We start from the raw sequence: 25,056 nt of genomic DNA, 5'->3' as shown, positions 1-25,056 counted from the left end.
AGCACATCTGCTTATCTTGAGAATTAATTCAGATCCTGGGCACAGATCAGAGACAGAGCCCTCCCCAGGCCTCTTCTCCTTCCTGTGGTTCCCAGAACCGGGAATCATGCTCACCACTCGGACTCCTGATGAGGGGCTCTCTGAGGGTCAAAAGAACCCAGATCCACCTGGGCATTTGCATAAAATGCAGATGCCTAGGCCCTCTGTACCTGCTGGGTCAGGATCCCCTGGATGAGGCCCCAGAATCTGTATTTTAACCTGTGCCCCAGTAACCCTGTGGCTCTCTTAATTTCAAGGAGCAGAGAGAAGGGGTACAAGGTTGCACATATGTTTAAGAGCCCATTCCTGATCGGCTCATGCTTATCCTTCAGCAGCTTCACTTTCCACGCCAAGGCCTTCTCCAGGATACCATCATAGTCAAAACTTTTAAGGGACATCAGACTCAAGGCCACTCCTGTTCCCTGAGCTCCTCCAAGGCGGGGCCCACACCAGCCATGACCTTGGCAAAGGCACTGGCTCAGACTCATTCTAGAAAGGTCCCTACCAGCCCAGCCCTACAGCCCTGGCTCACCATACCCACCCCTCCTCCCAGACACCAGTCATCAGAATTCTTGGGAAAGACTTTAACAGAGGAACCCAGACCCCTCTCCACAGCTGTCAACAGCCAGTTCATGTGGTTTTATTTTTTTGGTTAAGGGAGGTTGCAGTATTACCAGTATGATGCAGCAAGGGAGATATATAGATAAAGAAAATCTCAAGTTCAATGAGAATGTCATTGAATATTTCATGACCTCCTAATGGACTAAGGCAGAGAAGCATAGCTTAAATAACACAATGAGGTAGGTTCCACTATTGCCCACTGATGAGTGGGGCTTTGTCCACACTGGAAGAGCCTCTAGTGAGGTGCCCAGGGCCTCACTGTCCTGGGCTGATCAAGCACAGGAAGAAAATGTAATGAGTGACGGAAACAAGACTCCAAGAGATCATTGTAAGATGAAATTAATAACAATAAATGCAAAGGTGGGTATTTGTGTGTTTTTTAAAAAATCACCTGTGTTCAGTTCCAGGGGAGAAGAGGCCTGGCTTGGAGACTGCACACAACCTAGGGGTGGCAGAGAGAGCAGCCCCTCCGCAGGCCACACTGCCACCCGGTCCCAGGAGAGGGCAATCCCTTTTCTCTCCCACAAGTCATCAGTGGGAAGCCGGGGTCCTTCCCCCCGGCCAGGGACCAAGACCGCCTAAAGTAGGTCCGGCAGGGGAGGCCACCTCCCCTCCTTTGACAAACAGTGGGAGAGGCTGGAAACATTCTATGTGGGGAAGGGGAGACTCGGGGAGGAAATGAGCCGCTTTCGAATGTGTGAAGGCTGTCACGAGTCTTTTGGGGACACCCCTGCCGCAATGGCAATCCACTCTGGTATTCTTGCCTGGAGAATTCCATGGATGGAAGAACCTAGTGGGCTACAGTTCATGGGGTTGCAAAGAGTCGGACACGACTGAGCCACTAACACCTCTGGACGGTCAGGCCCCTGCCCCCTCTCTGCCTCATCTCTCAGCACCCACCCACCCATCCCACGGGTCCCTGGGCTCTGACAGCCTCCTCTTCCTCAAACAGCCCCTCCAGGCCCCCTTCGTGCCGTCCCCTCTACTGATGACACCCTCCCCAAACCCCTGCTGGGCAACTCCTACCCCCAAGCCTCTCTTCCTCAGGAAGCTGTATACAAACCCAGTCCATGCCCTCGTGGCCCTCTACACTTTGCTGCAATGGCTTTGGTCCCAAGTAGAATTTATCTAGAACTTTATTATCTGTTTTATATTGTTTCCTAGATCGTGGGCTTTATGAAATCACAGCAGCATCTGTCTTGTTCCTTTCATGTGCTCCCTGCGTAGCACCTGGGGTGCAGCAGGTGCTCAATAAATGCTGACTTTGTCAATGAGTAAGTGTCAAGATCTACCATCGGGCGGGAGCTACAGGAAGACAAATTTCAAACTCCTTGAAAGAACTTTCCAGCACATTAGGCTGGACATGAGTTTGAGCAAACTCCAGGAGACAGTGAAGGACAGGGAAGCCTGGCGTGCTGCAGTCCATGGGGTCGCAAAGAGTTGGACACAACTTAGGGACTGGAAACAAAAGCTGTCCCAGTTTGCAACTGGCTGCCTTGTGAGTTGCCCCCAGTGGCAGCACGCAAGCAGGGCTGACTGGATACGGAGGTGAAGGCTCTGACCTCTGCAGGCACCTTCCAGTGTGGGGGTTCTGTCTCCTCTGTCACTTGAAAAGGGAGCCGGTAATTTGGGGATAAGGAGGAGCAGGAAGGAAGAAAACGTCCTCAGGATGGCAAGCCTGTTGCTCAGGAAACAGGACATTTATAGCTGCAGGCTTGGGTGGGACTGGGTGGGGGGAGCTGGGCTCTGAAGCCCAGGCTTAGGGCTCCCCATCCTGCCTTCTGCACCCACACCATCCCTAGGCACAAAGGACAGGAAGGACCCAGAGTTCCCAGCATCCCACATGGGGCTGTTCATGACTCACAAAAATGTCTCTGTTGAGCCCACTGCCAAGCCAAGACTGGCTACATTACTCCCAGGACCCAGGGCTAAGTGAAAACGTAGGGCCCCTGTTCAAAATGTATTAAGAATTTCAGAACTTCTCTGGTGATACAGCGGTTAAGAGTCTGCCTGACAATGCAGGGGACGCAGGTTGGATCTCTGGTTCGGGAAGATCACAACTGCTGAGCCCATGTGCTGCAAATACCGAAGCCCAGGCATCTACAGCTATGCTCCGAAATGAGAGAAGCCACCGCAATGAGTACCCCACGCACTACAACCGGAGCCCCTGCTGGCCCAAACTAGAGAAAGCAGGCACACAACAACAGACTCAGCGCGGCCAAAAGTAAGAAAAAATAATATACAGTGAAATCTTTTTATGAAGAGAATTGCAAATATTACGTGTTAACACACATATACGGAATCTAGAAAAAAGGCATAGATGAAACTGTTTGCAAAGCAGAAATAGAGACACAGACATAAAGAAGAAATGCACAGACACCCAGGTGGGGAAGGGGTGGGGGGGAGAATCGGGAGATGGGGGTTGACAGAGATATGTTGCTACATATAAAATGGGGCTTCCATGTCTAAAACAGGTAACTAACGAGAACCTCCTGTGTAGCACAGAGAACTCCACTCAGTGCTCTGTGGCGACCTGAATGGGAAGAAAATCCAAAAGAGAGAGGATATATGTATACATATGGCTGATTCACTTTGCTGATACAGCAGAAACCCACACAACATTGTAAAGCAACTATCCTCCAATAAAAAAATTTTCAAAGAAAGAATTCCATTGTGGAAGACCAGCAACCACTAGAAAAAGAAAAAAGAATTTCAAACTGATGAAAGCAGAGCATTAACCCAAGTATGGGGCCCTATGGGGCTGCACATGTACCCAGCCCTCCCTGACCCCCCAGGAGGCTGCTGACCTGTGGACCCCATCCCCGCCCCATCTCCACCCCAAAGACCAAGAGAAGATGTCAAACGGAGACCTCGCCACAATGCTGAAGCCAGCCCAGGTCCTTAGACCACTCAGTTTAGATCTTTATTGTCTTTTTTTATAAATATGAGCAGACAGAGGGGAACCGCTAAGCAATAGAGGAGACTCTTCAAGGCAAAAGGGCAGAGCGGGGGCACTCATGGGAGGCAGTCAGTGGAGCCAGCAAAACAAATGACTTCCCTGAAACAGGAGTTAAGAAAAATCATCCTAAAATTTGGAACTTCGGCAAAGGAAGGGCAGCATTTCTCGTGATATCATTTGGAGCATTATTTAACAGACCCATCTAAAGATTATTTCATTATCTGGGGGAACACACCTTGTTCTGATTCACTCTTTACTGTTAATTAAAGGTCTGGCTGCTATGAAATTACATGTGAACTTGGAGGTATTTGTAAGTGGTTTCTGCCCAATATAAAAAGATAACCCCAAAGATTACGGTTTTATGACCCTATAAGGCCATTAACCAGCTTTGATTCTAAGCACCTCATATCCCCAGGTTTTTTTTTCCATTGCCTGTTTTTCTGGTTCTGACGATTACCATCCTGCTGATTCCTCATTAATGAGTCGAATAAATCTGTAATATACATGTTCCTTCTAAGATTTGTGTGAGGGTAATTTTTTTTAACTTTCTGGAAATTATACTTTGACTTCAGGATCAGTAAAGCCTAATTTGTATCTACGAAGAGATGTGAGTGAATATTGCATCCATAAAAACAAGCTGCTCTGAAAAATAAGAAATTCAAGAGCAACAAGCGATCCTGAGAATTAAAAAGACACAGAGGAGATGAGCACTTCCATTAGGGGCAGTAAATTGAGAAAAGGACATTGATAGTGATTCAGAAGGCCAAGTCAAGGAATTCTTAGTACAGATGAAATCTGTAAGAGAGGTGAACGAAACATGCAGAGAATAGAGAGATGATGGAAATAACCACTTACTGGGAATTCTAGGAGAGAGCAGAGAAGAATGGCCAGTCACCAAACAAGATACAGAATAATTTTTTTCTGACCTGAAGGATGCACAAGTCTTGAGTTCCAAAAGGCCCCACCAGAAGCGATCCTTCACTTAACACCTGCCCTTGTGAAATGTCTGAATTCTGAAGGTAAGGAGAAAACTTTCAAGCTTCTAGCAAAGAAAAAGCAGGTTTCTCCCAACAAAGAAGAACCAGATCTATAGTGGCCTCGGCTGCAATATATGGTGTCGATTTGGACAGTACCACACACAGGGCTCTGAGGGAGAAAAACTTCGAGTCCAGTGCAGTGCAGACAAAAACTGCCCTTCACCCACCAAGGTCAAAGGGATATATGCGTGGACAGGCAAGACTGAAAAACGACACTATCCAAGCACCTTTTCTTTTTATTGAGTTGGTCAAAAAGTTCGTTCGGATTTTTCCTTAACATGTGATGGGAAAACCCAAATGAACTCTCTAAAAAACAAAACTACTTAAGGATGTCCTCCAGCCAAACCAAGATGAGAATGAGAAGGAAGAATCTGACAAAGAGGGTGACACAGCTCCCACGTAGGGACCCAGTTTAACTTCTAATTTGGTCTACATCGTCACTGATAATGTGGCTGTGGAACTGAATACAGCGCTGAGGACAGGGTACTGTCACATTCTAAAGAACACCAGTGAGCAACCCACGGCCCTTCAGGACACATCCGCAGAATTCAGTGTGTACATGGTGATGCTGACTTCCCATCTCAGCCACGTGCCTGGCCACCCTCCCTGCAACTTCTCAAGGGCATCACACACATATCTTGGCACACACATGTATGCAAATAAATGCACATGCTCTCAAGGTCACTGACACGTGTACACACTCACACACACACTCGTGGGTCTCTAGCCTTTTTGTCCCTGCTTTTCACTTCTGCCATATTGACCATTACTGGGCATGGTTAACACCTGTCTATCTTCCAGCTGTTGTGTGTGCGTCACCTCCTCAGGCAAGTCGTCAAATCCCCAAGCCCCCAGCCTGGCCCAAAGATGCTCTCAGAGAATCATAACTCTTTCCCAGGGCCCTGGTCTCAGCATGTGGCATGCTCACCCATGTAGCTGCTGAATGCCTCTCTCCAGATGGTACTTGGGAAGGATAAAGTTTATGTCTAGATTTGCCATCCTTCCTGCCCTGCATTGAAGACAGTGCTGACACTTAGTAGGAGCTCAGTCAACTGCTGACTGTGGAATGAATGTGTGGATGGGCCACCAGCCTGGCTTAACCCAGGAAAGGAAGGACAAGGCACAGAGCAGAATCCAAGATGCTCCAAACAGTTTAAGTTGTCCCCTGACCTCTTTCTGACTATAGCTAACATCTTGGCAGAAATAACCACAGTTTGGAGTCAGACAGTAGAGTCTGTGCTGGATCTCTAACTTGCTAAGTGATCTAGGATGATAATAATAATAGCTCACATTTGTTGGGTGCTCACTTTAATGGAGCTGGCCTTCGTTATACATTATCCCCATTTCACAGATGAGGACACTGAGGTTTAGAGAGGTTAAGTAGCTTTCTTAAGGTCACAGTTAGTTAGTGTAAAACAGATCCAGTATCAGCTGACAGTGCAGGAAGACACACAGTTCACCAGAATGAGGGGGAAGGAATGTCTGTTTGTCCAGGCCATTCAGGGAAGGGACATCATTCCTTCCATCAGAGAGGCCCAGGAAGAATCCAGACAATAACACACAGCTTCTTCATTATTACCCAGAAGCCCCAGAGATTATTTACATGATGTCTGGCATGCATCAGGGGCTAGGACCTGTCTGATATGGTCTACCTACCCTGCCATGACAATGAAGAAATCCAGTCGGTTCCATGTGTCCCCAAGGTAGCACTTCTTGCCAAAAATGCCCAGGGCCACCATCTTGAGCACCATCTCCATGGCAAAGAAGACAAAGATGAAGTCATCGAAGACCTGCAGGGGCAGGAGGAAGACAAGAAGCAAGGGACAGCGTGAGGTCCCAGATCAGGACGCAGCGTTGGAGCCACGGTGTGAGGTGGGAACATGGGGATGGACACCCGGGCCCAGGGAGAGACCTGGAAACATCTTCTCCTGGTCCGGGAGAGAACCTCAGAGATCCTAGTCCAAGGCATTCATTTCACAGAGGAGGAGACTGCCCAGGGTTTTCCAGCCCCCTCTATTTGTTCCCTAAAAGCAAGCATAATGACAAGGGACCCAGATGGGAGTGGGCAAAGGGGGGTCTCCCTAATAATTGCCATGCCCTGGGCTAGACCTTTGCCCTGCATTCTCTCTTCAGTTCTCTGAGTGACTCCTTGAATGCTGCCATTTTACAGATGAGGAACCGGGATCTCAGACTGCTTCAGAAACTCGCCACAGTTCCCACAGCAGTGAAGGGAAGAAATGACACTCAGGTCTCCCTGACTCCTAAACACACACGGAAGGAGCTTTCTCAAAATAGGCCTGACACCTGCAGTGGGCACAGGTCCCTGTGATGTCTTCCTCTGCTCGGAAAGGAAGGCCCCAAATATGGCCACAATCACGGGCTCTGTGAGCGTCTATTTGCTGAGGATGGGACCTGGGTGGAATCCCTCTTTCCAGAATCAATGAAGGTTGAAGACAATTCAATTCAGCAAATGGACACTGAGCACCTTCTCTGGGTAGCTCATAGGCTGAGTGTTGGGGGCCCAGAGATGAATGCTCGCTAAATTCACCACCTAGTAGGGAAGCCAGTCTAGTACTCACTGAGGTTAATAATGGGTTCTAACTCCACCCAGGACCCTGGGGCCGGCCCAGGAGCTTGTTACCCACTTGGACCCCAGACCCACCTCAGAGATTCTAATTCTGTAGGTTTTGTATGGGCCAGGGGTCTGGATCTTGAACATGTACCCCCAAAGGAATCGGAGAAACTGGGCTGCTTGGGAACCTCTGAGTCCTGTGGGAACACAGGAAGCAGAGGGCAGTTCCTCTCAGGAGGAATCTGAGTTTCTAAGGGAGACAGAATTAGATGTTTCCACATCTGTAAAATGGGTATAGACCTAACACCCTGCACTACAGGTGTACATGTGCCACAGGGGCCAAAGGTCAGGCCTCCACCTGGGATCTCTGTGAGATGAGAATAGGAGAGGTCCAGGAGGCGGCTCCTAACGGCATCAGCATAGTGATGGAGCTTGGCCTTTATCCCGATCACTGGGCGTGAAGGGCAAGGCTTTCTTCAGGGAGTGTCAGGTCACTTGTGCTTTACTGGATAGTGGGTTGGGGATGGGGAGACCAGGAGGAAGTTGGAGATGGGAGAAAAGGAAGGGCATGGACTAGGGCAGAGGTCTCGAGACAGAGAGGAGAGGACGGGAGGGAGAGAGGATGGAAGAGACGCAGGTAGGACCAGCTGGCAGTGAGTGGGAGGGGCGGGACGGGGCCTAGCTAGGATGGGCGGGGCCTGAGGGCGGGGCGGGGCGGGGCAGCCGGCCTCACCTGCAGGATCTTGCAGCGCTCTGACAGGCAGTCCATGTCGTCGCACGGCTGGTACATGCCGAGGGTCACGCAGTTCAGCAGGATCACCAGCATGCTGATACATTCAAACCACGTGCGCACCAAGTCAAGGACACAACAGCTGGGGGGCCACTCCCCCACCACCAACACAGATATCCACCCCATTGCCCCCCAGGTGCCTCCCCTGGTGGGTCAGTGCCTATATTTTCAAAGACCTTTTAAACAGCCTACCCCGACTCCTCACAACAGACATGGCCAAACCCACCAGAGAACCTGAACTCCACTAAGCCACCATCTGCCAGGATGCCCTCCCCATGGCCCTCCCCTGACCTCTTTGCCCCAGCCTGAACTTCCCCAGAACCAGAAAGGAAGAGGTCCCCAGAGACCTGACTGGGGGACCATCTCCAGACTCTCCCAGCCTCTCTAACTCTGACTTTCTTCCTCTGACTGTCACTGCCTCCATTCTCTGACCATCCCTCCCCTCCTCCACCCACACCCCCTCCATCTCTACCCAAGCCCTGGAGCTGAACCCTGCAGAGCGTCCATCCAGCATGGCTAAGACTGGCCAGACACCCTGTACTTCTCTCCTCTCCTGTGGCTGGGTTACAGCTCATTGCCAGACTCCAGCAGGTCTGTGCCTGGGCTCCCCCTGACCCCTGCACAAGTCAGGGTGGGGCTCAGCCTCCTCAGGCCTGTCCAGGCAGAAAGGCTCCTGCAGCCAGCAGCCTGGGCCAGGCCTCAAGGGCACATGCTTAGACGCGGGTGAGTGGGCTTTCCAGGCCAGGCTGCTCTCCTCTCTAACACCTTGCTCCTTCCTGGCTGGTTCCTGCTCAATCGTAGAACACAGCCCACTGATGTTCAGCCCCATCCCTCCCTCCCAAACCTAGAATCCCCAAGCCCCCAAGGGAATCAGGGGAGCCAGAACCCAGAAGGGCCCGAGGGCCTGGGTCATTCATGGGTTAACTTGCTGACAGGCTCATTGTCTTTATCCAAGGCTAGAACCTACATTCCAAGGGGACAGGGGGGTGGCATTCATGCCCCAACAGTGCCAAGCATCTAGGAGGAGCAAAATAAATGTCTGTCTGATTGAGTAAACCTCTCTAGGTGCTGCCCACTCTGACACCCAAAGATTCTTGAGTGTCCCCACATGAAAGCTCTGGCCCCTCAATTTCAAAGCCCTTTCTCTGAGCTCAGATGCAGCAATGCCAGTCAGACTCTCAGCCAGACCCCACCCAGCAGTGGGGTGAGGATCTCTTGCTTAATGGAAGATTGACCTGGTTTCCTTGGCAACCGCTTCCCTCCCATCCCCGGTCCTTGCTCACCTTGGGATACTGCCTTCCCTCCCGCCTCCCTGTCAGACCCTCCTTGCCCCAACTCTGCTCCTTCCTGCCCCCTCAAACCTCTGCCACTCTCCCGCCACAGCCTGTAATTAACTTCAGTCGTTGCCAGGGCCCCCTTCTAGCCTGAGCATCGCTCCAGCAGCAGCTTCATCATTAATTAACTTTTTTGAAGTTCAAACGTTCTAATTACCAGCAAACGTCCCCCATCCTCTTTGCCTTTTCCCCTGGCCTGTCGTGCTCTCTCTCCTTCCAGCCACCTCTTCTGCTCCCTTTGCCCTTCCTGCCAGCTTCAAGTTCAAAGTGCACTTGGCAGGTGTCTTCCAGGAACCTGGCACTCCCACTTCTTCCTCACCAAGGCCCTGAGCAGTGGGGGTCAGCAGACCCATTTTACGGATTAGGAAAACTGAGGTTCAGAGAAATGAGGGGCCTCTCCCAGCTCACACAGCTGGGAAGCGCTGGAGCTGAGATTCACCCCAGACCTGCTCTCCTCTGTGATGCAGGGCTTGTCTCTGCCCGTGTCTTTCCTTGCCAGCCTCTGAGGCCTCAGCTCATCTTCAGCACCTCTCACCTGAGCCCTGCCCAGCCTCCCTGCTGGCCTCCAGCTCTGGTCTCTGCCGCTCCAATCTGCCCTGCATACAATCCCCAGGTGTTTGTTGTGTGGCCAATACTATCCAAGCTCTTTGCAAGCATTATCTCATTTAATCCTCCAGCCCTATTACAAGTCCCAGTTACAAGTGAGGAAACAGAGTCACAAAGGGGAACACAATTTTGCCCAAGGACCCTAGCTGGAAAAAGGCAGAGCTGAGCTACAAAAACAGAGCCTGCTGTTCTTGCCCCATTTCGTCATCGCCAAATTAATCTGGCTGAAGTCCAATTCTGATTAGACCTCTCCCCTATTCAAAAGCCTTCCAGCCTCCCTAGCCTGACACCCACAGCCTCCTACACTCTGACCTCAATGAACTCTTCTGGCCTCTCCCGCCAGCCTTGGCATGCACTGAACTTCTTGCTGTCCCCAATTATACCCTTTGAATGAGATATGCATGCATACCTTTCTACCAACATGCATATCTTTCTACCAACTTTACCAGGCAAACTCCTACTCATCCTTCACAGCCCAGGTCATCTGTCACCTCTTCTGGAAGCTTTCCTGAAGCACCTTTCCCCACTCACCTAGTGGTGGCTCAGCCTCCTTCCCAAAGTGCTCCCCACCCACCTGGTCTAGCTCATATTGCGTTAATGAACTTGGCAGTAGTCATGACTACTGCCTGCCAGGCCCCTAGGGACATGGCCCTAACTCTTCTCATAGCCCACAGGGAGCAGATGGAGAAATGGCCTGGAGAGCTGGAATGACCTGGCCAAGGTCACAGTCAATGAGATGCCCGAACGGTCTGACTTAGTGGTGCCGGAGCCGCTGCCACAGGGCCACCTCTGGTGCACGTCCCTCGAAAGGGGCAGATGGAGCGGCTTTCACCTCTAGATGGCTCAGCTTCAGGGATGGACAGTCTCAGCCCTGCCCCAAGGCACTCAGGGAAATCCCAGATGGCAGGGCTGGGCCCTTTCCAGGAGCCTGCGAGGCTCAGAAGTCAGGCCAGAGCGGGCATCGCTGTCTGCAGATCCTGACACACTCCCCACTGGCTCGGGGATCAAAGGCATAAGCCCTCCTTGAAGTTAAACCAGACCACGTGGCGCGGGGAAGGAGAGTGGTGGAAGGCGTGAAGGGCCTGGCCCAGCGCCCAGAGCTGCCATCGTTAGTCACAAGCACCGGGCAATTCTGAAAGCCGTCAAGCAGAGCTCCGGGACTCTGGGACAGCACAAGAGAGGACAGAGGCCCAGAGAGGGTGGTACAGGATTGCTGGGTAACAGGGCAGGCTGGGGCCTGGGTGCCAGCTCCAGGTGGGAAGCTGGTGTGAAGCTCAGGGCCCCACCGGCACCCAAGGCTCTGTGGTTAGGGCCCTGCCACTCTGCCCCCTTGGCCGCCCAGACCCTCACGCCTCTCCAGGTGACCTTTGCCACAGAACAACCCCATCCCGGCCCTCAGAGAGCCCCTGATCCCATCCCCACTGCACAGAGGGGACACAGAGGGGCAGAGAGCATCCCAGGGACACGATGACCCTGGAGCGGAAGTGACCCTCAGGAAAGAGACTCCCCAGCCACAGGGTCCCTGAGCTTTTCACTTTTCTAATGAAATAGCAAATATTAATAATATGTCATTTAAACCTTACAGTAAGCACATGAGGAAGGGACCCCAGAGGCCCCAGAACACAGAACCCATGTGATCGTGGACAAGAACCAGGGCTTGTCATGTATGTGCAACAGGGAAGCCCCTATCCTTGTCCACCTCTTCTATAACAGGGTCCAGGGTTTCTCATTCTTTGACTTTGGGTGAAAAAAAAAGCCACCTCACCAGCAAAGGACTGAGAATCTCAGACTGGTGTTATCTGCTGATTACTTAACATGACCTTGAGTAAGGACAAGAGATGCGATCACAAACCCTTTAGACCATGGCTGCCTCCCGAGGACTGAACCTTCACTCACAGGCTTTAAATACAATCAATCAACAACTTGGAGAGTCGTCCTTCACCTTCAGCCGAGTCCCCTCAACTGGCAGGTGCTACTGTTACCCCATTTTACAGATGAGGAAACTGAGGTACCAGCATTGGCTCCAGGGCTCCAGCCACAGCCACCTAGGGTCATACCATGGCTGGTATGTGGCAAAGTCAGGATTTGAACATGCTTCTCCTGACTCCAAACCCCATGTTCTCAGCCACATGCTGTGGCCTCAGGGAACAGGGCCTGGACCGGCACATGCTCAGTGGAATATTTGCTTTTCCCTTCCGACTGGGAGACTTCCCTGGTGGCTTAGACGGTAAAGCATCTGCCTACAATGCGGGAGACCCGGGTTCAATCTCTGTGTCGGGAAGATCTCCTGGAGAAGGAAATGGCAATCCACTCCAGTGTTCTTGCTTGGAAAACCCCATGGACAGAGGAGCCTGGTAGGCTACAGTCCATGGGGTCGCAAAGAGTCAGACACGACTGAGCGACTTCACTCACTCACTCACTCACTCTGACTGGGAAGGAAGGAGATGGTGGAGGAGAGGATGGGAGAGGAAGCCAGTGAGGAGAGGGTGCCAGCCTCAAAGTCCCCAGCAAGAGCTGAGCCAGACCAGGACCATCTCCACCCCATGCCTGGCTGCTGTCTTAAGAAGCTGGGGTGTCACCTGGTAGGACAGAGCCACCAGCAAAGCTACGATGCCAGGGGCCCCCTTGAACCTCCCACTTCCTAAAGAGAAGAGTGACTGGCTGGGCAATGTCCAGAGCCCAACCAGGCCCCTCAGGGCAGCCTCCTCTTCAGGAACCAGAACCAGAGGCCTGCACGGTTACCATGGCAACCACCACCCTCCATCCTGCAGGCTCAGCTGACAGTCATGGTTTCTGCAATTCCAGGGGGCTCTGGGAGGGTAGGTAGGGGATGGGAGTGCTCGGTTTGGCTGGGGCAGCCAAGTTTGTTTTTATTTTTGTCAAATCTGAAATCAGATCCATTTCCCAGTGTGCACTTCGGTTGTCTAAATAAATCAAGTGGAGGAAGCAAGCTGGGAGCTACATGCTCCTAGACCAGGGAGGCAGGGAAGGTGAGCCTGCCCCTATACAGAGCTCCCTCCTCTGTCTGTCTCCAGGGCATCCAAGGATGGGCACCCAGGCCTCAGGCCTTCATAGACCAGGGCCCGAGCTTCCAGACCCTTGTTCTTGGGCCAGCTCTGTGCTCTTCCAAGGCCAGGTTCACAGGCATCCATGGAACACCTACTGGATACCTGACCTGTGAATCAGTGTACTGAGATGAGCCAGGCTGGAGGTGCCCAGAGTGCTTACCTGTTCTAGGACCTGCCATGGTCTGAGGCCACGTAGTATGCACTGTACTAGAAGTGGCTACCATCCTGAATGTTAGCTGTGCTTCAGGCCCTGGGCTTTAAGGAGGAGATCCATTCACTTACTCACTCATTCACTCGACTTATCTTTATGAGGCACAACCACTCTGGAAAGCTGCTTGGCAGCATTTATTAAAACTAAACAGAGGGCTTCTCTGGGGATCCAATGGTTAAGAACCCACCTGCTAAAACAGAGGACATGGGCTCAATTCTTGATCTAGGAAGGTTCCACATGCCACAGGGTAACAGCCATGTGCCACCAACCACTGAGCCCTCACTCTCGAGCCCATAACTCCTGAGCCCATGTGCCACAACTACAGAAGCCTGAGCACCCTCGAGCCTGGGCTCCACAGCAAGAGAAGCCACCGCAACAAGTAGCCCACACACCGTGACTAGAGAGCAGCCCCCACTCTCCACAACTAGAGAAAGCCCTGTGCAGCAGTGAAGCCCAGGCACAGCCAAAAATTAAATAAATAAGTATTTTTTAAAAAAGAAGGGTGACTTTAAAAAACATAAGCCCATGCTAGGATCCAGCTGTGCCACTCTTGGGTCCACGCCCCCCAGAGAAATGCCCAAGTAAGTCCACAAAAAAGCACGTGTTACCTTTAACAGTCCCAACTTGAGAACAATCTAAGTGGCCATCGACAGGAGAATGAGTCGGGCAGGAGATTTCAACTGGAGATGATTTCGGCCCCCGGGGGGACATACGGCCATGTCTGGAGACATTTTGGGTTGTCACAACTGGGTTTTGAAGGAGGCTCTTGGTATCTGGTGAGTGGAGACCAAGGATGCCGCTCAACGCACCACAATGCACAGAGCAGCCTCACCACAAAGAATTCTCCAGCCTGAAATGCCCACAGTGCCAAGGCTGAGAAACTGCGACACATTTCCTTTGATGGAACACTACTCAGTGACCTAAAAGAACATGCTACCACAGCTGCGTGGATGGAGCGGCCAGACCTGACACTGGTAACAGGAGCCAGAAGAGCAAAGAGCGTCCAAGTCATACGAAGTGAAAACCCAGGCAAAGCGAAGCAACAGTGAGAGAGGGCAGCAACTCTAGAGGAGAGAGAGTTCATCCCGGGTGGAGTGAGGGAGCCTGCGAGGGCTGGAGATGTCCTTCTTGGACGGAGTGAGGTCACAGGAGTGTGTTTACATGGAAAAATGCCTTGAGCTAGACATTAAGATTTGCGAGCTCTATTGCATGCACATTTTATCACAATGAAAAGTGTAACAAAAAGTGATGCCGAGCGACAGCTATAGGGAAATATAAAATGCAACAATTAAAAAGCCACAACCCCTGCTGGGGCACTGGCTGTCAGGGACCCCCCAGAAGACCTTCACCACAACCTGCAAAGGAGTGGTGTCACCCCTGTTCCACAGACTTGCCCGAGGCCACAGCAAGGGACGGAACGGGGATCTGAACCTCGCAGCATCCTGTCTTCGTTTAAGAATTTCTTCTGTCCGAGCCCACGGCAACCTTGGAAGATGGGCATGGCAGACATCATTCCACCCACTTTACAGATATGAAAATGAAGGTCCCAGGACTTCACTAGAGATCCAGTGGTTAAGACTCCCCGCTTCCACTGAAAGGGGCATGTATTTGATCCCTGGTCAGGGAACTAAGCTCTCTCATCCCACATGCCTCATGGTGTGGCCAAAAAAAAAAAAGGAAAGAAAATGAAAGTTCAGAGGTGGCAGGATTTGGCCAAGCTGACACAGTGGTTCAGCTGAGACAGAAAATTGTTCCACAAAGTGAATGGACCCGCTAGGCAGATGGTCCTCATCCTCTCTCCACTTACGTGCTTCTAGTGACAGGGAGCTCCCCACACGACACACAGCCCTTCCCCAGGCTGACTGATTCTAGTGATAAGCTATAAGTTCAGGGGGCTGAGATCCCTTAGAAAGAGTGTCGCTGCCCCCAAGCCCACTTCTTAGAGTCTGTGTAATTTGACAACTCATTGAATTTGGCCAAAGTCTTTGATTCCCAGATGCCCAGCAGGCCTCCGTGCCCAGTGCAGACAGCCGAAGTGGAGGAGGCAGTGGCGAGGGAACTGGGGCCGCCAGCCTGGAAGAAAACCGGGGTGGATGGTCCACGGAAGGAAGCTCCCGCCAAGGAAACCCACCAGATGCCGCACTTCAGCCACTGCTGAAGAGACGGGCAGGGAAGGCCCCTGGGGACCAGGGTCCCGCTGTCTGCGAGCCGACCCAGCCTCAGGAGCCCATCCACAAAGAAGGTGCACCCGCCGGGGAGCCTCTTGGAGTCCTAGCAGGGGGTGCGGAGGCCTCCCCGGGCCCCTTACAGAACCTCAGACGTGCCCCTGATGACAGTGTGGTTCTGTCCCGGTGTCCTGCCCCCAACCAGGCCGTGCTCTCCAAGGGCAGCGCATATCCGACCTTCTCTGTGCCCAGAGGCCCACCTGGAGCAGCAGCTCAGGGCATCTACAACCTCAGGAAGGAGTGAGGTGCCCGTCACTTGGAGGCATCGAGGAGGCTAAAGAGGGATTTCTGTGTTGAAGGGATCTGCAGCCCCGCTCCCCACCTCGAACGCCCCCTCCTCTCCTTTCTAACATCCATCACTCACTATTCCTATACTCAGCCCCTCTTCACTGAGCCCCTGCCCCCGCTCTGTCTGGCCCACAGTGACCCTGGAAGCCCTGAATGAAGATGACATGGTCCCTGCCCTGCAGAAGCCATGGGCAGACACAAACACTAACGGAGATGCGGTTGGACAGGGTGAGGGCTGGACAGAGGGTGATGCCGCTCTTCCTTGGCCTCCTGGGGGCCCATCCCCCACCACATGTCTTCTCTGCCTGCCCCTGACCACACATGTGTACATGTTCACATGTGCATTCACACGGAGCCCCTCCCACACTTACACACGCCAAAGTGTGTGCACACCAGCCTCCACGGCCCCCTGGGGGCAGCAGCACTGGGCACGGCCGACCCACTCTCTTCCCTGCACCAGCAGCTCTTAAGCATTTCTGTACCTCCTGGGGAAGTTCATGAACCCTTTCTCAGAATACTGTTTTTAAGTGCATAATTTTTTTTAAGAAAGCTTAGTATTAGAAAAGAAAGAAGACAGTTATGTTAAAATAGTTGTCAAAATATTTTTTAGGAAAACAAATTTGTGATGGAGAACTCTGTGTGCTTCGTTATCAACACAATGAATAACCAAAGCCAGGGGCGGGTCTGAGCCTGTGTGCCTGGGAAGCCGGGGAGAATGACAATGACATTCCCAGAGCTCTACAAGGAACCGTGATGTGGCTCAAAATATCGGTGACTGCTGCTGGTGACAGTCGCAGGAACTGCCGGCAACCCCATTGTGCTCGGCTGCCTCTGTTCATAACACAAAGAAATGCTACATTTCAGTTGGAAGTCAATGAAACCAAACACGAAGCTTGTCCGGATTCAAGTGGATGAACCTCAGTTTAAGACCCTTGTTCCAGAAACTCCTGCTGGGCGCTGGGGACACCACAAGCCCCTGGACAGACCCTCATCCTGCTTGATGGACCTCACCCTTTAAATGCTGGCCTTTCTCGGGCTCCCCAGGCCCCTGAGATTCCCTCTCCATCCACTGAACCCACACCAGAGCCACAGCCTCGATGATCCTCCCTGGACTGACAGGTCCAGAGTGAGCCACAGCCTCCCAAGCACTGCTCTGGGATGTCCCAGGGAACCTCTCAAAGTCATCATGTCTAAAATGGGATAGGTCATCCTCTCTGCAGACCACCAAACTCCCCCCTGAACTTCCCACCCCATGAACGATGACCCCAACTACCACCAATCCTGCAAGCTGTCCAGGCTAGAACCCCTCAGAGCCCTCCTTCCCCTCACCCCTGACGTCCATCTCAGAGACCTGTCCATCTCACCCCCTAAATCTCTCCTCTCCATCCCACCTCTGAACCCCACTGCCCCAGGCAAGCCTCGCTCTCTCACTCCTAAGTCCATGAACAGCCTGCTCCTCCTGCAGCCCTGCCTTCTCTGACACACCCTCCACGCAGCAGTCCGAGGGCTCCTCCAAAACCAAAAGCCTTCCATGGCTCCCTACTGCCTTCCAGAGAATTTCCAGATTCGTTGGCTCTGCGTTCCATTGTGTAAGAGCTTTTGGCCAGCCTCCTCTCTGTCTGTATAACCTCCACCTCCAACCTTGTTGACTAGGATGTGCTTCGCTGAAAGCTTTGCTGCACACCCACTATGTGCAGCATAGGGCTGAGGGTCAAGGCTGAAGAAGAGACATGCATTAATGGAACATGGAGCCTGCCCTCAGGGAGCTCACAGTCTAGCAGAAGGTAAAAATAAGAAGTCAGGTACAAGAGGTCTTGTAAGTGCTACAAGGAGAGAGTGATGGTGCCCAACAGAGGGTTGGGCTGGGTATTCTGCATTTGCCAAATAACTGAATGGTTGATAGATGGGTAGGTAGGAGGGTGAGAAGGAGGCCTTTGTGTGGTTGGAGCAATGGATGATTGAATGGGTAGATGATTGGGAAGGTGGGTAGATAAATGCACAGATGTAAGGACTGAGTGAATAGATGGGTGGGTGTGCAGATAAACAGATGAAGAAATGAAAAGATGAATGGATAGATGGGTGGATGGATGGATGAGTGGGTTGGGGAGTGGCTGGATGAATTGATGCATGAAGCAAAGGAAGGCGGGTGGGGAGATGGGTGGGTGGAAGGAAGGGGGTGATCAAGAATGTGACTCCTAGTAAATGGCAGCTCCAGGACTCAAACTCAAGTCTAGGAGACCACAAGAAACCCTGCCAGTTGGGACTCTGCATGTCCTCCTCTTCTCTCTCAGTGATCATCCTCAGCTTCCCTCCGTCTCAGCCCTCCTCCTCACAAGACCCTCAGCTCCATGCTTTCCACACTCTCGGAGCTTCAGGAGATCTCAGGGACCTTCTGAGCCTCCGCACTATTGACATCAAGGGATGGAGGACCCTTTGTTGTAGGCTAGCCTGTGCGTTGTAGGATGTCTGACCTTTACCCACTGGCAACCAGTAACACATGCTGACACTGGGAAAGATAGAAGGCAAAAGAAGAAAGAAGTGGCAGAGGATGAGATAGTTAGATAGCATCCCTGACTCAATGGACATGAATTTGAGCAAACTCTGAGAGATACTGGAGGGCAAAGGAGCCTGATGTGCCGCAGTCAGTGGATGGGGTCGGAAAGAGTCAGACACGACTTAGCGACTGAAAGACAACAATGCCCAGTAGCACACCCTCCCTGAGCTGTGACGACCAACAGTGTCTGCTGTTGCTGCTAAGTCACTTCAGTCATGTCCGACTCTGTACGACCCCAGAGATGGCAGCCCACCAGGCTCCCCCGTCCCTGGGATTCTCCAGGCAAGAACACTGGAGTGGATGTCTGCAGACGTTGTCAAATACCGTGGGCAAAATCACACCCAACTGAAGATCACGGTTGATACGGTTCAACCCCTTCCTCAGTCCTGGTTTTTTTGTTTTTTGGAAATTGAGATGAAGACAGGAGGAGTGACCGCCTGAGGTCACAGGGCTTATACTTGGGCTGGGTCTCTTCCCCTAGCCCAGCCCCTAATATTCATACAGAATCTCACAGTCAGCCAAGGCTTCTCGTTCTGCTTTCTCATCTATATACAGGAGTCAGATAGAAATTGGAGCCCAGAGAGGTCAAGTGGCTTGCTCAGTACCACACAGCAGTCAGCAGCAGAGTCAGGATTTGAACTTGACGGGAGACAGGGGACGCAGGACTCCCCAGGGCAGCTGGGGAAGGAAACATGGATGGCGGCCCCATAGGAGAGCTGGAGGGAGATGAGCAGGAAGACCTTCTGGCTGATTAAAAAGACATATCGATTTCTCTCCCAGGGAAATGAACGGGGCCATTTGTCTCCCAACAGGGCCGCGAGGCAGTCTGAGGGAGGCGACAGGTCAAAGTCGGCCTCTGACATGAAGCTGCAGCTGAGGGGGGACTGAACAGTAAAAATCCAATCGTGTTTTAAATGTCCCAGGAGGGGGTTGACTCTTCATTAGCCAGCCAGCCCTCCTTCTAATCCGCCCGCTCTATATCAATCACAACGAGGCTTCCCAGCTGGGCTCACCTCGGGGCTTCGAGGGGCTGGCGACACAGGCCCGGGCCCCTGCCCCAAGCCTCCTCAGCCACCGCCTGGCAGGGTGGTCTGGACAAGCATGTCCCCTCTCTGAGCCTCGGCTGTCAAATGGGAAATCTCAAGGAGGGACCTGAGCTGCACCAGGCAGTGCATGGGAGGCCCTTAGGGATCACCAGCATCCTCTCTGGCACAGCCTTCCAGAATCTAGACCCCGAATGTCCCTCTGTGCTCAGACCCCACTCCTCTGGTCTCCCAGCCCAGCCCCCAGGCTGTAGTCAGCGACCTTGGTGACCCCAGCTTGACTCTGAGCCTCCGATCAGGCTGTTTCCTCCACTGGGATATCATGCCCCGTCCCCACCTTCTCCCCCACCAAAGTCTCTCCTGCCCCACTCCTCGTCCACGGAGGGCTCCTGCGGCTTCCCAGTCACAACGGACTGACCAGCCTCCTGGTGCCCACAGCCCACTCAGGGTCCCTCTGCCCAGTCTTTACCCCGTTTTTCTTCACTAGAGTATGATCTGGGTGTAGTTCTGCCTCCCCCATCAGATTGGGGTCTCCCGGGGGCCAAGGCTGGGTGCCAGGCCTGGTACACTGTGGCTCCCCCCAGCGTGGCTGAACAGCCCTCCACTTCTGTCTAGGACAGTGTTCAACACTACTGAAGCTGGGCTTCGCTAAACGCTTGTTGAATCCATCAATTGATTGATCTGTATCTATTACAGGTGGTTCCTGCTTGGTCTCCTGACCTTAGTCTCTCTCCCTCAAGCACCTGCCATTCTGCTTCAGGAGGAACTGTTCTAATAAATGAAATTACATGTGCCCTATCCCTGCTGGACATCCTTCAGTGGTTCTGCAGTGTCCACAAGATGGAGAGTAAGCTCTAACCTGGCATTTCATACCCTGCTATCCCGCCCCTCCTCACACCACTCCAGCCACACTAAACTCCTTCCTGTTCCCTACACTAGTCCCCCTGCCTAAAACACCATTCCTCATCTGCCCTCCTGGGAAACTCCTACTCATGCAGCAAGACCCAGCCAAATGTCCCCTCCTCCAGGTAGGCTTCACCAACCCTCCTAGGCTTTGTCAGGGGCAGCTTCTGCACCTGTAGCTCTGTTTATATAGACATCTCCAGGTGACAATACCTGAGACTGCCCTGTGGGTCAGGCTCTCCCTGGCCCAGCCAGGCTCCTCCGACTGGCTGTCAGGTCCACCCTGCTGACCAATGAGTGTGCAGCATCCACTCTGACCACCGCGAGCATCCCCAGGGCACAGCTTGGTGCTGACTTGTATTTCTGAGAAAAACAACCTTCTCTACGCCAGATGGAGGGAAACGGACAATTTCCCAGACATGTGCTGCTTCTTCCAGCAACACTTGCCGTCCGTCTGGACGTTCCCTTTGGGCCAGTGCTGAAGGAGGAGGGGATACCCTCCCCGAAAGAACCCCTTCCCCAGCCACTAGCAGGCCCTGGCCTGAGAGTCCTGGGCTCTGATCTGTGCTGGCTTTGTCCACTACTCAATACGTGCCCTCAGGCAGGTCAGGCTCCCTTCCTCAGCCTCAGGCTTCCCAGCTGTAGAATGGGGAGCTAGCAGACTTCTGGTCCCGGCACCCCACGGGAGGAGAGTATCTGAGAGGTCGTGGCAAGCAGGAAAGTACTTTGTAAGGCAGAAAGTGATGAGACGCCTGTGCGTTGGAGACAGAGTCAAGTGAGAGCCACGGGCCCAGCCCTCTGGGACCCCACTGAGGGAGGAGGAGACAAGGCTAGCCACCAACAATCTCCCGAGGCCGGAGGCTAGGGAAGGACTGCGGGAGGATAGAGAGGAAAAAGCTGAGATTCCTGCAGGTGGTGGCCAGGAAGCTGGTGCTGGTGGGGCTGGCAGGATTTGGCACCCTAGAGACTGGGGGAGAGGGTGTCTCAGGGGGCAGACCCAGCGTAAGCAAAGACGGGCAGGCAGGGGTGTCAGGAAACACGAGCAGCGTGTTTGGGCTTCAGGACAGAGTGTGTGAAGAGAAACAGCAGAAAGGCGGCTGGAGGCCAACCAGGTGGATGGTGGAAGGCCCCGAATCCAGGCTAAGTGAGACTATTCTGGGGGTGAGATTGCCGCTGAAGGTTTCTGAGGGAGGAATGAATAAGCAAACAAATGGAAGAAGGCAGCAAGGGAGGGAGGGAGCGAACAGCCCTTAACTGATGACAAACCGCGTCCACACCGGGAGCCCAGGACCCCCGGAGGATGAAGGCGAGTGGGGAGGAGGGGTGCAGGAAACAGGCACTCAGCAGAGGGCGCTACGCTCTGGGTTCCTGCTCGGGGGTTCTCTCCACCATGTGGGAAAGAGGAAGGAGGAAGATGCCAGCTGTCAGTGGGGCAGGAGGGGTGAGATCCCAGAGGCCACCTGTTTACACAGGAAGAGGTGGAGGAATACAGGCTCGGATTTCCCAATGACCCCGACCCAGGGAAAGGGCTCAGAACAGGAGGGGGAGGGGGGTTAGATTAAGGAGGACTTCCTGACAGTCAGTCTAGAGCCTCAGAAGGCCCAAAAGGTGCTTATCAATTGACCCCAGGCCCATCTGATGCAGCAGAGACGTAGCCCACCAGAGGCAGGGGGATGGACTAAATGACCAGAGCAAGGGCAGCAGGGCGGTGGGAGGGTGGTGACACCCCATTTCTCTTCCTGTGGTGAGGGCTTTCTTGGCCTTCTCCCCCTCACTCCCCAAACTTCATGCCCTCCCTCCACCCTGCAGGAGTCGGCATCTCTCTCCCTGGGGGCAACCCAGCCCACAGGCTTCTCAGACCATCATCCAGACACAGGACCCAGCTATCCACCAACCTTGAAAACCCTTGTCCTGAGCCGGGTCACCCAAGTCACCCCAGTGTGTCCCCGTCAGCTCCATCATTGGCTCCAGGGTGCGCACAGCTGCTACTCCACACTTAGCAGTTTTCCCAGTCAATGCTTGCCCTGGAATTCTCACTGGAACCCCTGATATTCCCAACTGGGGGTCGTTGAAGTTCCCATTTCACAGATGAGCAAACTGAGGCTCAGCAAAGACAAAAGCCCCTTGGCCAAGAAGGTTAACATTCATGCTTGACCAAGCTACAATCCCTGGGGTCACCTCTGTGACCCCCAAGGCAGCCATGCCTCCACTCGGACCCCCTTTCCGGCCCCACCAGCACCCTCAGCCACCAGCCTCCCCAGATCTCCTCTCATGATGGTCTCCTAGCTGGCTTCTCACCAAGGGAGCCAGAGTGACCCTCCCCTGCACAAAACAGCCATGGTTGGCCTCTGAGCCTGGTACATGGCAGGCACTCAGTAAAGGCTTGCCGACCCAGCTCATGAATGGGTGAGTAAAGGACGGATGAACAAGAGCCCGTTTGCCCACCTCAGCAAATTCACTGAACCCTCACAGCGAACAGCACAAAGCTTGACACCACAGGGCTGTGATGAGAAAATGGACCCTGTCTCTTCCTGCCCCATGATGACCCAGGTCAGAGGGTCTGCAAGGTGGCAGGGGTCTCAGCCAGGTGGGCTTCAATGCAAGCGCACCCACAGACCCTCAGTCCTAGCAGCAGAGCCAGGCAGGGACGGAGGAGCAGATGAGAACCAGGACCACAGCCATGAAAGCACAGAGCGAGCACACCTGCCCACCGGGAACACAGAGCCCCATCCCTGCACACCACAGGGACACTTTCTGACAAAGGCAGCAGGGAAGTGAGCACCCCAGACAGCCCCTCCTGACTCGGGGAGACTGCCCGAGTCTCCCCATCCTGCAGACAGGCAGGCCAAGGGCGAAAGAGGGGAAGTGACTTGCCCAAGGTCACCGGCAGCTGGTGTCTCCCGCCTCCCGGCCCAGGCTGGCGCCCTCCCCCTGCCCAGCAGAGAGGCAGCCTCCACAGCCGACCGGCTCCCACCACGCATGGCTGGCTCCCACGGCTCTGGCTCAGCGCAGGCTGGCATGGGGCAGGCAGCAGCCAGGGGCACGCGGGGAGGCAGGGGGCTGCAAAGTCCTCCTGGGGGGTGGCCCCTGGCAGGGCACAGTGAGGTGGCTGCCGAAGGTAGAAGCTGGAACCCAGGAAGACCCTCGCCCAGCCGCCCGGAACTGCAAAGCATCCTTGCTCCGGTGGAGTGTGGAGAACCTGTCTCCAGCCTCCGAAGGTGGCAGCCGTGTCCTGGATAAAAGCTGAGCCTGGGGAATTCAGAGAGATTGAGGTTTTTGTGCTAGCTTTACCACATCCTGGCTGTGCAACCTGGATAAAAGTTAGTCAACCTCTCTGAGCTCACTTTCCCCATGTGTAAATGGGGCTCTGAAAGCCTACCTCCTAGGGGGTGGTTATAGGGGTTAAAAGGTGATACTGCAGGCAAAGCATTCAGCACAGTTGAAGTGCTGGCTCTTGTTATTATCACCGCCCCTCCTCCCTGACCCCACTTCTGGGCTGGACACATGGCTGGGTGCTTTGCAAGAATCATCTCTAATCGTCTTTGTCCCATCACAGAGATGAGAAAACTAAGGCTCAGGGAAAGGAAACCAGAGTACATACAACCCACCACTGGCCTTTCTCCCGCACACCGCCGGTGACATGCCTAAGAAAGGCTCTTAAAATCTAATCGAGGGTGGAAAATGGGTTTCAAACTGATTAGTCATGCTGTCAAGGGCGCCCTGCTGGAGGACGCTGTGATCGATTAGCAATGTCTGCACGGATGAGGGCACAGGTATCAGCACGGTAACTGGCACAAATCTACCTAAATCACAGAGACAGAATCTGATTTTCCCTGGGAACAATGCCCTCTGAAGGCGTTATGTTCTACCTAAAGACGTGATGCCCAGTGTCTTGTTGAATCTACCACGAGCAGTGTTTACTCAGCTGTAAGTGAGGGCCCTGATCACTTTTGGGCACAGGTAATAAGAGTGAAATGTGTAAATACCGTCTCTGTTTAACAGATGGAGAAACTGGGGCTCAGAGAGGTTAAGAAATCAGCTTGTGGTCACACAGCAAATAACAGGCAGAACCAGCCCATGGGTCTGTCTTACTCCGGTCCCCAGTGCTTTCCACATGCCACCTACCCATGAGTCAGACAGCACAACGGGGGACCTCCCTGGCAGTCCCATAGTTAAGAATGTGCCTTCCAATGCAGGGGACGTGGGTTCGATCCCTGATCGGGAAACGAAGATCCCACGTGCCATGGAGCAACTAAGCCCAGGCACTGCAACTCCTGAGTCCACACACCAGAACTAGAGAATCCCTGCACCTCAGTGAAAACCCTGCATGATGTAACAAAGACCCCATGGATGGCAACTAAGACCCACAGCAGCCAAAGAATAAATATTTTTTAAAATAAATTAGTTGATTCAAAAAAAAAAAAGAACAGCACAACGGACCCCCTGACATTTCAGACGCAGAGTCCTCCCAGCTGAAACCCGGCTGACAGTGTGAGCTTAAGGCCCAGGCCAGGTAAGGAACAGTGCTGACCTCTGGGTGACTGGACCTCTGCCACCCCAGCTTGGCAGCTTACGGAGGGTCCCAGCGGCCTTCTGTCTCTCCAGTGAGTCAGGCGGTGACTCAGGGCCTGCCTCTGGGCTGGGGGAGGAGCTGAGTCAGGAAGCACCAAGTTTCAAAGGGCAGCTGGCTCTGAGCCAGGGCCCCTCAGCACCAGGGACTCCGGCACTTGGAACAGTCTGTCCCGGGCGGACCTCCCACACCGCCCTGCTCCCACCCCGGCCTGCAGGTCCTGACAGCCTTTCCCT

The 25,056-nt window shown here is 53.3% G+C and overlaps 1 protein-coding gene across 2 annotated transcripts in view; it reads right to left on the bottom strand.

The window, feature by feature from the left end:
- CACNA1I (calcium voltage-gated channel subunit alpha1 I) overlaps positions 1-25,056 on the bottom strand; it is a 127,211-nt gene that overhangs the window by 88,429 nt on the left and 13,726 nt on the right. The window contains exons 3-4 of one of the 2 annotated variants that reach the window (XM_059887167.1): positions 7,962-8,073; positions 6,313-6,446 (exon numbers count right to left, since the gene is read on the bottom strand). In XM_059887167.1, the coding sequence (XP_059743150.1) occupies positions 6,313-6,446; positions 7,962-8,073 (246 nt within the window). Of the gene's footprint in view, positions 1-6,312; positions 6,447-7,961; positions 8,303-25,056 lie in introns of those variants that run through there. The other variant, XM_024992917.2, reaches the window with a different exon arrangement.

This window comes from Bos taurus, chromosome 5, assembly GCF_002263795.3.
Source record: "Bos taurus isolate L1 Dominette 01449 registration number 42190680 breed Hereford chromosome 5, ARS-UCD2.0, whole genome shotgun sequence".
In the NCBI taxonomy this organism is placed as follows: Eukaryota; Metazoa; Chordata; class Mammalia; order Artiodactyla; family Bovidae; genus Bos; species Bos taurus.
The sequence above is the reverse complement of the archived record's forward strand: the minus strand, read 5'-3'. Positions and strand labels throughout refer to the sequence as shown.